The sequence below is a fragment of the Mastigoproctus giganteus genome, chromosome 13, assembly GCF_048544385.1.
Source record: "Mastigoproctus giganteus isolate SK-2022 chromosome 13, ASM4854438v1, whole genome shotgun sequence".
NCBI classification, from domain to species: domain Eukaryota; kingdom Metazoa; phylum Arthropoda; class Arachnida; order Uropygi; family Thelyphonidae; genus Mastigoproctus; species Mastigoproctus giganteus.
This window is the reverse complement of record NC_143587.1, coordinates 50,785,225-50,798,709: the sequence shown is the minus strand read 5'-3', so window position 1 is coordinate 50,798,709 and position 13,485 is coordinate 50,785,225. Positions and strand designations below refer to the sequence as shown.

The 13,485-nt window shown below is 32.9% G+C and overlaps 1 protein-coding gene across 1 annotated transcript; it reads right to left on the bottom strand.

Annotated features, from left to right (window-relative positions):
* Positions 1-272: 272 nt before the first annotated feature.
* On the bottom strand, positions 273-794 carry LOC150076037 (uncharacterized). Its single transcript, XM_090387241.1, has one exon. The coding sequence runs from the start codon at positions 792-794 to the stop codon at positions 273-275; it is 522 nt and encodes a 173-aa protein (XP_090243367.1).
* Positions 795-13,485: the final 12,691 nt, after the last annotated feature.

Below are 13,485 nucleotides of genomic sequence, written 5' to 3'. Positions count from 1 at the left end.
GGCCTAAAATTAATAGCATTTGATCATGAGAAACAAATCCTCGTTCTATTCTTTATGTACACAATGAAAGTAGAACATTGCTGAAATTTTAGCATTAATAAAAAGATTGTTTATAAAATTATAACCTTTAATAAGTTTACAAAAGTATGGAATTAATGAAGAAGTTCACACAGAACATTCATAGCTGTGTTATAACATTACACTATATACAAAGTCAGAACAGTTTCTTTTGAGCTTTTTTGGATTCAAACTTATCAATTATATCATTAAAATCAGTGTCGCAGTTTATCATTTTCTATGCAGAGAATGCTTAGTTCAGACAACCAATCTTGGGACATTGTTGACCGTAGATCATTCTCTATCCTTTTTAGTCTAGGAAATGATCTTTTGTCAGTAGAGTTAGTAACCATTAAACACAGGAACAATCTGAAAATTGTTTCCACATTTGGAAAAGCTGTCTGAATTTTCTGGAATATCATTTGATACATATCTTGGTGGCTGAAATTTTCTTTTTCAAGGCGAGCTTGTTTGACGTACAGGTGGAAGTGCAAGAGTTCATCGACCAGACTAGGGTCAACATCCTTTGGATACTTTTGTATCAACATCTCAACGCCATTGTGAATCTGTTCCTTGGTTACTTGCAGGTTCACCAAAAATGAAAAATTGCAAGCTACACTCCTATACACCATTGCACTTCTGTCTAGGTTGGCTTCAAGAGCATCCATGACAGGGATAAATGAATTTACTCTAAACTTGTCCCTTGGAGAAAGTTTGTCTAAGGCTGCTGTCCCCATCGTTTTGGTTTTTTTTTTTTTTTTTTTTTTGTACTCTCTGCCTTCTTTTGACAGTTTTGTACTCTACATCTGGTAGAGTAAATTTTGCTTGCTGTTCAATTTCATCAAAATTAGCCTGAGTGTTTGATATGAACTGCAGTAGTGAGCTGTAAATATTTACACATATGCTCAATGAAATTTGCAAACTTTGGAGTGCCTTGTTAACTTTATGAAATTGATCTAGCAAATGTGTCCAAAGGTGAAGCATGAAAATGAATTCAAATTCTTCCATTTTCTGCAGAATATTTTCAGCATGTCGTCTAGTACATGCATACCTCGAATAACGAATAGGATGCGTTCAACAAAATTACTTCCTTAAGCGAAACTTCGTTTTCAGAGGTAAAAATACTATGGCCAGAATAGGGATACGTTCCTACGTAAAGAAAATGAAAAGCTTTTTTTTTTCGAACAAAGAAAAGTTTTATTAAATAAACAGTCAACTTACATACAAAGTGAAATCACATTTTAAAATATGAGTCTAAAGTTGATTGCTTATGCTTTTTTTCTCTTTCATTTAACAATTGCCTATATGAAGTTATTGCATTTAACACTGATCGCTTAACAATAAAACTTCTTCCTAAATCAGGATCATTTTCACTGAAAAAATTTAAAACGTTTTCAATGTCATTTAAGCACCTTTTTAAATCTTTGGTTGTTAACACTTTTTCGGCAGGAACTTCTTTAACTTCGTCTTCATTATCTTTGTCTTCGTTGCTAACAAGGTTTTCTAAATCTTCCACTGAAAAACCATCATCTTCTGCATTCAATAAATTTCTAACATCCTCTTCATCGACATTTTCAAAACCTATTGATTGAGCCATCTGGATAACTTCATTTCTAATTTCTTGGATGTTATTTTCTTCTTCTAGTACAACTTCTGGCCATATTTTGCACCAAACTCCATTTAAACATTTCTTAGTGACTTCTTTCCAAGAACTATCAATGTTTTCAATTGCGTTTTTAATGGTGTAGTTTTTCCAAAAAGTTTTAACTGTCATTTCCTCTTTATCCTCTAGTTCAGTTATATTGCTTAATGTTCGCAATGCAGATAATAAGCTTTAAATGATGCTATTACTCCCTGATCCAATGGTTGAATCAGGGAAGTTGTGTTTGCTGGAAGAAACACAACTTTGACAGGAATGCATGTGTCCAACGTGTTAAGATCATTAGGATGTCCCGGAGCATTGTCTAACAACAAAAGAGCTTTTTCTTCAAAGTTGTTTTTTTGACAATACCGTTTTACTTCAGGACAAAAGTGGTTAACAAACCAATCAGTAAATAACTCCTTGGTAACCCACGCTTTTCTATTTGCTTTCCATATTACAGGTAAATTCATTTTTATGTTACCTTTTAATGCCCTCAGATTTTCTGAATGGTAAACTAATAACAATTTTAATTTATAATTGCCAGAGGCATTTGATCCAAAGAGTAACGTTAAGCGGTCTTTGGCTGATTTGAACCCAGCAGCTGATTTTTCTTCAATAGAAATGAAGCTTTTTGTTGGTAGCCGTTTCCAGAACAAACCACTTTTGTCAACACTGAACACCAAATTTGATGGAAAATTTTCACGTTCAATTATTTCCTTTAGTTTTTCTGGAAACTTATTTGCAGCTTCTGTAATTTTACACTATGAATCCTGGCCCGTTTTTTAAATTTCTCGAACCAACCACGAGAAGCCCCAAAGGTTTCCGTAATTTCTTCAGTTTGTTTAGATTTCAGGTGTTTAAACTGGAATATTTTTTTTATGTTAAATGGGGCTTGAAATTGCGGACTTCGTTATCAGAGGTAACGTTAACCGAGGTATGCCTGTATCTCCTTTTTCAGTTTCATCACAGTAAATACGACAGGGCTTCAACAATGTTAGCATAACTTTCTCTAATAGCTGCAGTAGCTTTGGTGTGAGCCTCCCATCTTGTATCTGATAAATGTTTAGGAACTTTTGACTCGAGGGGCAAGAAATTTTTTAGCACTGCCCATCTTTTAGCAGAAGCTGAGAAAAAACAAAGCCCATTTATTGTGCCAAAAAAATTCACTGCATCCAGGCACAAGTCAACTGCGGTTCGTCCAACTAGATTTGGGGAATGTCCAGCGCAGCGCATGAAATAAACTTTGCAAACTTGTTCCTTTCCAGAATTTTTTGTTGAATGCCATTATACTTTCCAGCCATATTGGCTGCATTGTCATATGATTGTCCTCTACATTTACTAAAATCTATTTCAAGTTCATTGAAGTAGTTCAGTATCAGCTCAGCCATACTTTCAGTGGTGTGATCTTTCAGTTCAAAAAAACTCAGAAAGTGTTCAACTGGTAATCCATCACTAGGAGAAACATATCTAACAATGACAATAAGTTGATCAACATGGAAAACATCAGGGGTTGAATCGACTGATAAACTAAAATAACCTGCTTGTTTGACGCCACTCAGTATTGATTCTCAAACTTTATTAGCCATCAACTGGATAACCTCTTCACATATGGTTTTGGATAAGTACAATGGCTGACTAGAGCCTTTACCTCCATACTAATTTATGTGAGTACACAGGTAGTGATCAAATTTGGCAGTTAATTCAAGCAATCCAAGAATTGTTTGGTGAACCAAATGTTTTATCATCTCCCCTAAATGCCAAGCCACGTTCTGCCAAAAGGAAAATCACTACACTAACTCGCTGAAGTACGTGCCTCCAGTAATCCTGCTCTGCTTTGACTTGCTCTTCGAGTTTTGATGTAAGCATTTAACCACGCTTTCTTGTTAAGTATGTTAGCAAAGAGTTTATATGATTTTTAGAGTTTCCGTGGGTTTGAACAAGATAAGCCGTGATGCCAATCGTCGAATCCAGTAGAAGCTAAAGCTGTAGTTGAGGTAGTTTGGTTAGAGAAAAGATTTGCACACTAAACAGTAGACTTTTCCTTTTGTGGGAAAATAAGCTAGCCATTCTTGAGGGTACGTTTCTCCATTTACTTTTGTGGAATGGAATAAATTCTTTGAGCAGAACCGGGCTTGGTTTTTGTATGTTCACTTCGAATTGGTAAAAGGTCCATCCCAGCGCTGACATTCCGATGGACCTTTCTCAATCCAGAATGATATTTCCTCGTTATTCAATGTGGTCCATAAACCTACGTCATTGTCTCTGAAATCACTAGTAGCATGAACACTTGGTATTTTCGTGTCTGCAATGCTAGAGTTTTTGCTGAGATCATTTGCTTTGTTTTTCAAGTCTTTAAGGCGGTAATGAGCTCGAACTGGTTCTTTTGGTGTAACTATCTCATGGCATGTTCCTTCAGTGCCTTGTGTTGATTCTTTGGCTGTGGGTCCTGTCACTTTCTCCAGAGGTTTCTGTACTTGTAGTGATAGTTACTGTTCTCCTTGAAGTTCTTGGGAGGCTGTGTTCTGTATATAAACTGGTTGTTCTTCAGTCTGCTCAGTGTAGTCTACTTGATTTTCTTCTGTTTGTAAACATGAAAGTTCTGTATCTGAGGGATTATTAGGGCTGTTTCTGCCTGCTGTACAAAGCCATATGACGTGATTGGCTTTAAATGCTTCAGTATTTCCTTCTGTTCTTTTTGTTGCTTTCATTTATTAGCACCACTTTCATATTGCTTACTCATTATTATTTTCACAAAAAGTTAAAATTAAATATTATTGAGGTTCACAATGATATAAAAGAATCCTCACTTGTTCTCAAAACGCACGCTATAATTCTGAGTATCTTTAAAGCCTCCATGAACTTTACTAAACAGTAAGTGTGCATTTGTGTAACTGTTATACAGTCATAGACTCATACATCATGTGTTTAATGTTATTAAGCAATTGGGCCTAGATAGTAAAATCAAAGATTCAAGGGTGAGTGCATTCAGCACTCCCATCAATGTGTTCCTGAATTTTGGATTTGTGCTTGCACATTATTTTGGCCTAGGTATGCCCCTGATTTTTATGTTACAAATGAAATAAAATTAATGGCAAATTTTTTTTGGCAGGAGGATGAGGCCCTGGACTACAGCCTGCTCAGCCCATATGTAAATCCAGCACTGGCTGTTTGGAGCTGTAATAAACTATAAAGGTCAAACTATTCAAGGAAAAACGGCAAATTACTAAACGGGATGGACAGATGATGCGAAAAGTTTTTTTTTTTTAATTCCTCATGCTATATAAGCTTGCGTTCTTGCATAATTGGCCACAACTAATACTAAAAAGAAACTTTTTTTTTTTATATATCTGGTCATGATGTCAGACAAATCAAACATAGGAACAGTTATCATCAGTATTTGTTTATTGTATCAGGTTAATACAGTGGTAAGTTAATACTTAAGCAAACTGACTACAGTGCAAATTGCAAAAACACGAGTTGGTTTGTTGTTTTTTGGTTTTTAGGAGCATTTGCAACTTTCTGCATCCTCCGTATTTGGTGGTGATGGCCTCGAACCCCGGTCTAATCAAGAAGCGTGTGCTATGCGCTGCTGCCCCTTCCCACCTGGCTACGGAGGCTAACACGGGTTGGATGTTTGGTTGAGATATTTACCAAAATGTGCAAATAGAAACCCTTCAAACAGTACAAAGGCTACATACAAGAATGCAAGCAAGCAAGAATTCTAAGACTGCTTAGTCCCGTTACCACGTAGGCAGCCTTTGAGTGTTACGTATCCTCAGAGTTGTCACAAAATATAGTTTCACACTGACTTTTGAAAATATCCATTAAATTTTTGTATAGTGCTTTCTCATGTTTTATATATCTTCCTCAGAATTTAGCAATATTCTTATAACCATATAATAGGTTATAATGGGGATAAGTTGGAAAAGAATATGCACTCACTTGGTATTTTAATATTTCACAAAATTAATAAATGCCACTGATTGCAATTTACTGTGCTTACATTGTGCTACTGTTGAAAATGACTTAGCAAAAATACCAAGTGATGTTCCACTTGCCATCAATGCACTGCAGACTTTGCAGTCCTCAAAAACCTTACTGTATATTTATTATTTGCCTTTGATAGGATTATAAAAGGCTGCTGTACAATCTAGAGCAGCATGGAATTAAGGGCAAGTTACTCCTATGGAATAAAAGGATGGTTGAGTGGGAGAAGACAGAGTAGTTATCAACGGACACCGCACTTTGTAGACTAAAATTAGTGGTGTTCCTCAGGGTTCATTGTTTTCTGTGTTTATTAATGATATCAATGACGGCATGTCTAAGTTTGCAGATGATACAAAGGTTGCAAGGTGGTTAAATGACAGTAATCAGGATATGCTACTGCAACAAGACCTATATAAATTAGGCAGATAGGCTGAGAAAAGGCAATTGAAGTTTAACCTTAACAAATTCAAGGTATCTCATATGGGTAGCAGTAATCCCAGATTAACACACCAAGTGTGTAGTACTACATTCAGGGTAGTGGATAATGAAAAGACCTGGGGGTAACTGTGATATATAAAAATTAGATATGAAGTTCACTGAGCAGTGGATACAGGCTGCCACACAGCTCATGGTATTTTGGCAACAAATAGAGATTATCCCATTGTATAAGGAAGTGGTCAGACCACATCTTGGGTACTGTGTACAGGTCTGGAGGCCTCATTTTAGGAAGGGTGTGGAGCTGTTGGAACAAGTGCAGAGAAAAGCAACAAGATTAGAGAGATGAACAAAGGTCAGTCTTACCAGGAAAGGCTCCAGTTCTGCAAACTGCAGCACCTGAAGACTAGGTACCAGGAAATCTAATTGAGGTGTTTAAGGCTTTGAATGGATCGAGTAAGCTCAATACTTATGGAATCCTTCCTCTTGCTCAGACCACACAAGGAGGCATAAATTGAAACCGAGGAAGCATGGTTGCAGGACTGATGTGTGGAAATTGCCTTTAGCCAGCAGGTAGTTGATTGGTGGAACAAACATCTGTTGTTGTTGTTGAAGTGAGTAGTTTGAATAAATTCAAGGAGGAACTAGGCAGACTATTAGAGGGGAGGGACAGGTGATATGAGAAGGGTTTTTTTTTTTTTTTGCAGATACTGTATAAGCTTTCTTTCTTGACACCACTAATACTATTGAATTACTTTTTTTGAGTGGGCCATTTTGAGGAGGTGTGAAGATCTGGTAGACCACTGCAATTATTAAAAAGTATTCATTTGCCTAGCCATTATGTATATATGTAAACTAGTTTATAGATGAGTTGAGAAAAAGAAACTGACCAACAGAAGAATGAATTTGATAATATGTATTTAAAGAGTGAAGAACATAAAAAATGAAGAAGAAATACAGACTACAGTTTATGATATTTCATGCAATTCTGAATCACATCTTGCTGTTTTATTTATTTATTATTGATTTTTAAAGTTTAATTAAAATAATGCAATAAAGAAGTGCGGCAGAACTTATTTGTATAAATAATTCTATATGATCCTTTGTTAATACAAAATTTTGCTACATCAGAATGACTCATGTTCCCCCAAGAAGTTCACTGTAATGGGATTTTACTGTAGTTTTTATTAGTTTTACAGTATGCAACTATTTCAAATTAATTGTTAGCCACTAAGACAGCCCATGATTTTAATTAATTTTGTAAAGTTTTATCTAATTTATAATTAAAATCAGTTTTGCCAGCTTCATCCAGTGTCATTCACTTTTATTATTTTTATTTTGTATAATATGGCCTTTGAAACCAGCATACATCAGAAACATACAGGGGTGGACCATATGTCTGTTTGCCAAGAAGAGAAATGCAATTTACTGAGAAGTGAATACCAAAAACAGTTTGTTTAAATGTGAATATTTTATATTCACATTTAAACATATAGGAATAATATTAATAAAGCAACATGAGTAGTAAATTGACTCTGAAATTTAAAATATATAAATTCTCATTAAAATGACATATAGCCCATGCTGTATAATAATTTAAATGATAAATTACACACACCATAAATGCACTGTCAAGGCAATAAAAATTCAAAGAATTTATAGAAATTAAAAAGTTTTAATTTTTACATTATTTTTCAATTGTGAGTATTTTAGCATGTTAAGTAACCAAGCAGTATTTTGTATGGCACCACTTTTATTTCTTTTATATATTCCAAACAGTTTTTAACAATTTTAAAATACATCATATAAAATGTCTCTAAACAATCACATTTTTTGTATTTTTTTTAACAATATGCATATTATTACATCATTTTTTTACAAGTTATACATCATTTTAATATATATATCACATCAGTTTTCTAATGAGCAATACTAATGAAATGAGAAAGAACTTGAAATTTAAGAGACCAAAACAAAAAAATAAACCAAATGCTGATTAATGAACAGGAATTTTACATAATGAACTAATACAAAGTAATTTAAAGCTTGTTATGCATCTAAGAATAGTTGAATTCTCTGTTTCTAGGTACATTCACTAATACATAAAATTGACACTTTTGAATCATCGGCTAAGAGGTAGGTCACGGAATAAGCAGTATTTTGTTGTAGATTTCCTATTAGTTTCAGCACGTCTGTCGACATGTAATGATACTACCCCCAATGAATGGATTTTCATTAATTTTATATTTGGCTCTTTTAGGAACATTTGCCGAGCCATTCAAAATCTCAAAATTATAAAAATAGAAATTCAAAAAATTTTTCCATACATATTTTGAGTTATCCATATATAATTAGCCAAATTACTGGAAATGTGGCAATGCACAGAAAAAAAAAATAATAATTCAACCACTGCACACCTACTAGAACAATCACTGCTCTTTTGAAGAGTTCATGTTGGGTTATCAATTTAAATAAATAAATAAATAATTATTACTATTTGTTTATTTAGTTCAGAAAATCCCTGAAATAAAAGTTTTATTTCAATTTTTATTTAATCTAAGAGGAAATAAATACATTACAAAAAGTTTACTGAATATTAAATTGCAAGGAATGTGCAGTAAAATGAAACAATTATTTATCATGCACTTATTTACTTTTTCACTTTTGATAATCTCAGAAAAAGGAAAAATTCATTGCAATGCATGGTAGCTGGAAAGGGGAAAACGAAAAATACCACAGAGGGAAAATCCTGAGCTTATTATTTTAGGTTATATTTAATGTATTTTCATAATGACTGTTTAGGATGCAAATACAAATAATTACATAAAATTAAAAAAATTATTCGTTTAATATGTTAACCACTATAATGTTTAAAAAAAATTTATTTGCGTAACCATGTACTTAACTAGTCTTGTGATGAATATGGTAAAAAAAAAAATCACAATTTTATTTTATTAAATATGCCTCAAGCATCTCTAGGCCCAAATGTACAAAATGTCACTTCTGGCTAGAGATGCATACCATGTTTCTTATACTTCTTGTTTCATAACACTTGTTTATATTCATGCTATTTATTTTTCCAGTTGATATGCATAGGAAGTTTGTGAAGGTGCATGGAATAATATAAATAGTAATTACATTAATTTACAGATTTGTAAAATAATAAGAGAAGTTTACCTCAATATAGTACGTAGAACACTTCCATATGATACTCTCCAGAAATTTCTGGAGAGTATCATACGTAAGTGTTCTATACACTATATTGAGGAAAATTTCTCTTATATTTTACAAATATTGATATCAACGTAGAACATATTGAGCATTACAGCTCTGGTTAATACTAATTAATTTACAGAGTAAATAAATGTAACTGCAGTGTGAAATCCAAAAGCCACCTACTTGAAATGTCCCTATGATACCATGGCCAGCAAGAGCCATAAGCTGCATCTCAACAATGCAAACTAACAAACAGCAAGTGAAATGTTTTGATATACTTATGACAGGCTTCTGTGGCAAGTATAAACCAAAAAAGTAATAACATATGGTTGGTTTTTATAAGGACCCTGACTGGGGTAATAAAAACTGTTTTTATTGTAAAAAATTATCAATATAAAAGCTTATATAAATAAAACCATAATTTGAATATTTAGTTGGAAGAATAAATAAATATTTTCACTGTATTACTGTAAATTTCAAATCTGTTATATACTTCTCCCTCTAGAAGTACATAACAAATCTATTATATACTTCTAGAGGGAGAAGCATATAAACAGATTTGAAACCCTCTAGAACATATTATAAAAGGGAGTATTCATTAAAGAAGCCAAATTATTAAACGTTTTATTATTTTGCCCAAAATCTTATTTGGATTCTTCAGGCCGGCTGCTTACTTGAAATGTCTGCATAATACATGCAGTGAGAACTGTTTGCCATCTCACAGAGTCAAACAACTAAACGGCATATAGTGTGGCAGAACTGAAAATGCTGAGACGTTACATTATGTCCCACAGCAGTTAATATGCTAAGAAAAAACAAATGCACCTGAAGAGTTAAGCAATTACCTAACTTGTTTCTATTTTGAGCCTTTCAGACTGAAAAGGCAACAGTCCTCTTACATGGTTTTACAACACTAGTGTCAATTTCTCATATCAAATTGGCTTAATACTACTTTCAAAAAGATGTTGCTTCTAAAAGAGAGGTATTTTTCTTTTAATTTAAAAGTAGATATCATCCTGACCAAAAAAAAAAAAAAAATTTTGATGGCACTGGAATTTGTTGCCCATATAATGTATTTGTCTATAGAAGTACATGTTTATTGGTTGATTTGCATATTGTGCCGGCTGAAAACTCTGTAACAATGCATGAGGCAAACCTTACTCCCTTTGTCTGAGATTGGCTAACTACAGCCACTACTGAAGAGGACTTAAAAAATTCCTCCAGTCATCAGTTATTTCAATCTCACAGAGAGTGAGTGAATATTTAGAACCTTTTCAAAACCTTTGACTCAGATATGAATGGGGAGGGGGGTAATGAAAGCAATCCTGAAGGCTTTCCGCATTAAATGCCCATTTAGATTACTTTCTAACTTAAAAATTAATTTTTAAAATTTTATTAAGAAGAAAAAAAAAAAAGGACAACAAAATGACATCCACCTCTCAAAACAGAATGGAAATTCTTTTTCGTTCTACAACCCAGAGAAATTATAGCAAAACTTGGAGAGATGGAATAATGGTTAATGCAAACCTAACAAAACAGGTCAGAAAAGAAACAGCTGCATGGTATTCAAAAGCTTACTTCAAACACTCAAATAAAACCGTGTAAAAGTAATTTTGTATACTCAGTCACAAACTTGGGCTTGCTAGGATTAGAAAAAATAAATAAATAAAAGGGCAGAATACTATTCTTACATATACTTTGTCACCTAATGTTATGATTAAACCTAATTTAATCAACGGTTCACCTGGTAAAATTTTATGAAGTGTTTAATTATGATAGTTAAGACAGTGTTAAGTTATGCTGATACATAATTCTAAATTTGTATCAGCATAGTTTTACCAACTTTTTATGCTGGATTGGTTTGGTTTTTTTTTTTTGGAGCATTAGCAACTAAGGCCATATTGCTCTGGGGATATGCAGTGGTCATTCCCTGACCTTTCCACATCCTCCGTATTTGGTGGTGACGGGCTCGAGCCCCCGGTCTAATCAAGAAGCGTGTGCTACGCACTGCTGCTCCTTCCCACCTGGCTACGGAGGCGCCTGCTTTTTATGCTGGAATAGACTGAATTTTGGACTGTGACTACTACTACTACCAGTTTACCATTTAAGCATATATAAGGAGGTTAATAATCAAGAATTATAAAGTAATTGGAATTTTGTAGTTTTACTCTTCTTATTTATAAGGTTTCAAAGAAATATCAATCCATAATGACAAGATATTAATATTTCTAGAACCAGTAACAAATTTTTTTTCACTGTTTCAGGATCAGTATTTTTTATTTACTTAAAATAAATTATACCTTGGATGATATATTTGGCCATAGAATTGTTGTTCAGGTGTGTAAAAAATATACTTAAAAAAAATTTGATAGTATATAACAGAGCTACGATTCTTAATATGTTCTACGTTGATATAAATATTTGTAGAAGAATAAGAGAAATTTACCTCAATATGATATTTACAACACTTCTGTATGATACTCTCCAGAATTATTCGTTTTAATTTCTGGAGAGTATCGTACAGAGGCATTCTATGTATCATATTGAGGTAAATTTCTCTTATTCTTCTACAAATACTTAAAAAATGTATCACACGGATTCAAGGATGTCTTGTGTGTAGTGTGTTTCCTTTGTCAAAATCAATTCAATTGTAACCAAGAGAATTTAAGAATTTTAGCTAAACTGTTATTACACTTCAGGTACACACTATTCAAAAGATAAACATTTAATATAAAGAAATTTACTACATATTTAATTCTATAAAAACCAGATATAATATATATTAGAAAAAAATTTATTATTTCACTCTATCATTATTCTAAAATGATCACACTATTGGCAATGTCGGAAACACTACAATATACTATATTTTTTAGTATCAAATAAGAATTCCAACACATTATAGTATACATGATTATGTAAGTCATACAAATTTAGCTAATCAACTCTTCTATCTTCCACACAAAAGGTCAAACAATGAAAAGAACAATTATCTAAACTATTTCTAAATTTCCAAATTAAATCAAGTTCTCTTCAAATATTTATCTATGCATAAACTGTAACTTAATGCAGTTTAAATTATTATTACTACTTTTTTTTTTTTTTTTGTAGTCACTGTATATTACAAGGATTTATCTTATATATAGATAAACATGTTATTTTACCAAAAAAAAAAAAAAAATGCTGATCCTCCTTTCAAAATTCAACCCTCCAATCAATCTTTAAGACACAGAATATCACTTATAGTTTACATATACATTTTGGATTAACATATCAATTCAAAATTAACACTACAATAAGAGCCACATTCAAGCAATCAATCTTGTGTCTTATGATCCAAATGTACATTAGATGACCAGGGCTAGCCAAGAAAGCACATTAGCACATTTGAGTGGAGCCTTTCGCATGTCTCACCAGAAGTCATCCTTATTACATTGCCAAGAAAAAAAAAAATCAATAAAACCCTATTTCTTTCTAGAAGCCTTTCAAGGAATATGAAATCAACAGTGGCCTTAAATAACAATGAACTCTTTGAATAAACTGGAAAGTGCAGACCATAACATTGGTAATGATAAATGAGACCACACAAGGTTTTTTGAGATTCTACGACAAGTAAATTTGTACCACACTGATATTTGGTTTAGTTAGCACGTGTGAATTTGTGTTTCAGATATGTGTAATAAAATATTTTTGCCAAAGTTTGCCTTCTAAAACCTGGTGTGTCTTATGGTCCTGAAAATAGAGTCTACTTAGTCAATACATCCTAAAGATGTTATGTCCTAACAGCAGAAAAATTAGACCAAGGCTATCCAAGAAAGCATACCTTGGGTTTCAGAAAATGGGTTATTTAACCCAAGCACGGTACTAAGTACTATAGGTTCTAATACCTCTCGTGTTTGGGGTTCACATAAAAGAAAAAAAAAAAAAACTTGCTTTCCCAAAAGTGAAGTAAGCCAAAGTTTTGGTTTATTATGCTGCCAAAAAATTCCTCTTTCATCACCATTTAATTATAAACTGCAAATCATGATAAAATGGAACTTGAATTTTAAAATATAGTACTGTAAAATTAGTTTCCAAAAAAAAAAATTGTGCTTGTTTTAAAATTTTATAATAATACAGAATGATATTACAAAGTGTGCAGTTTTAAA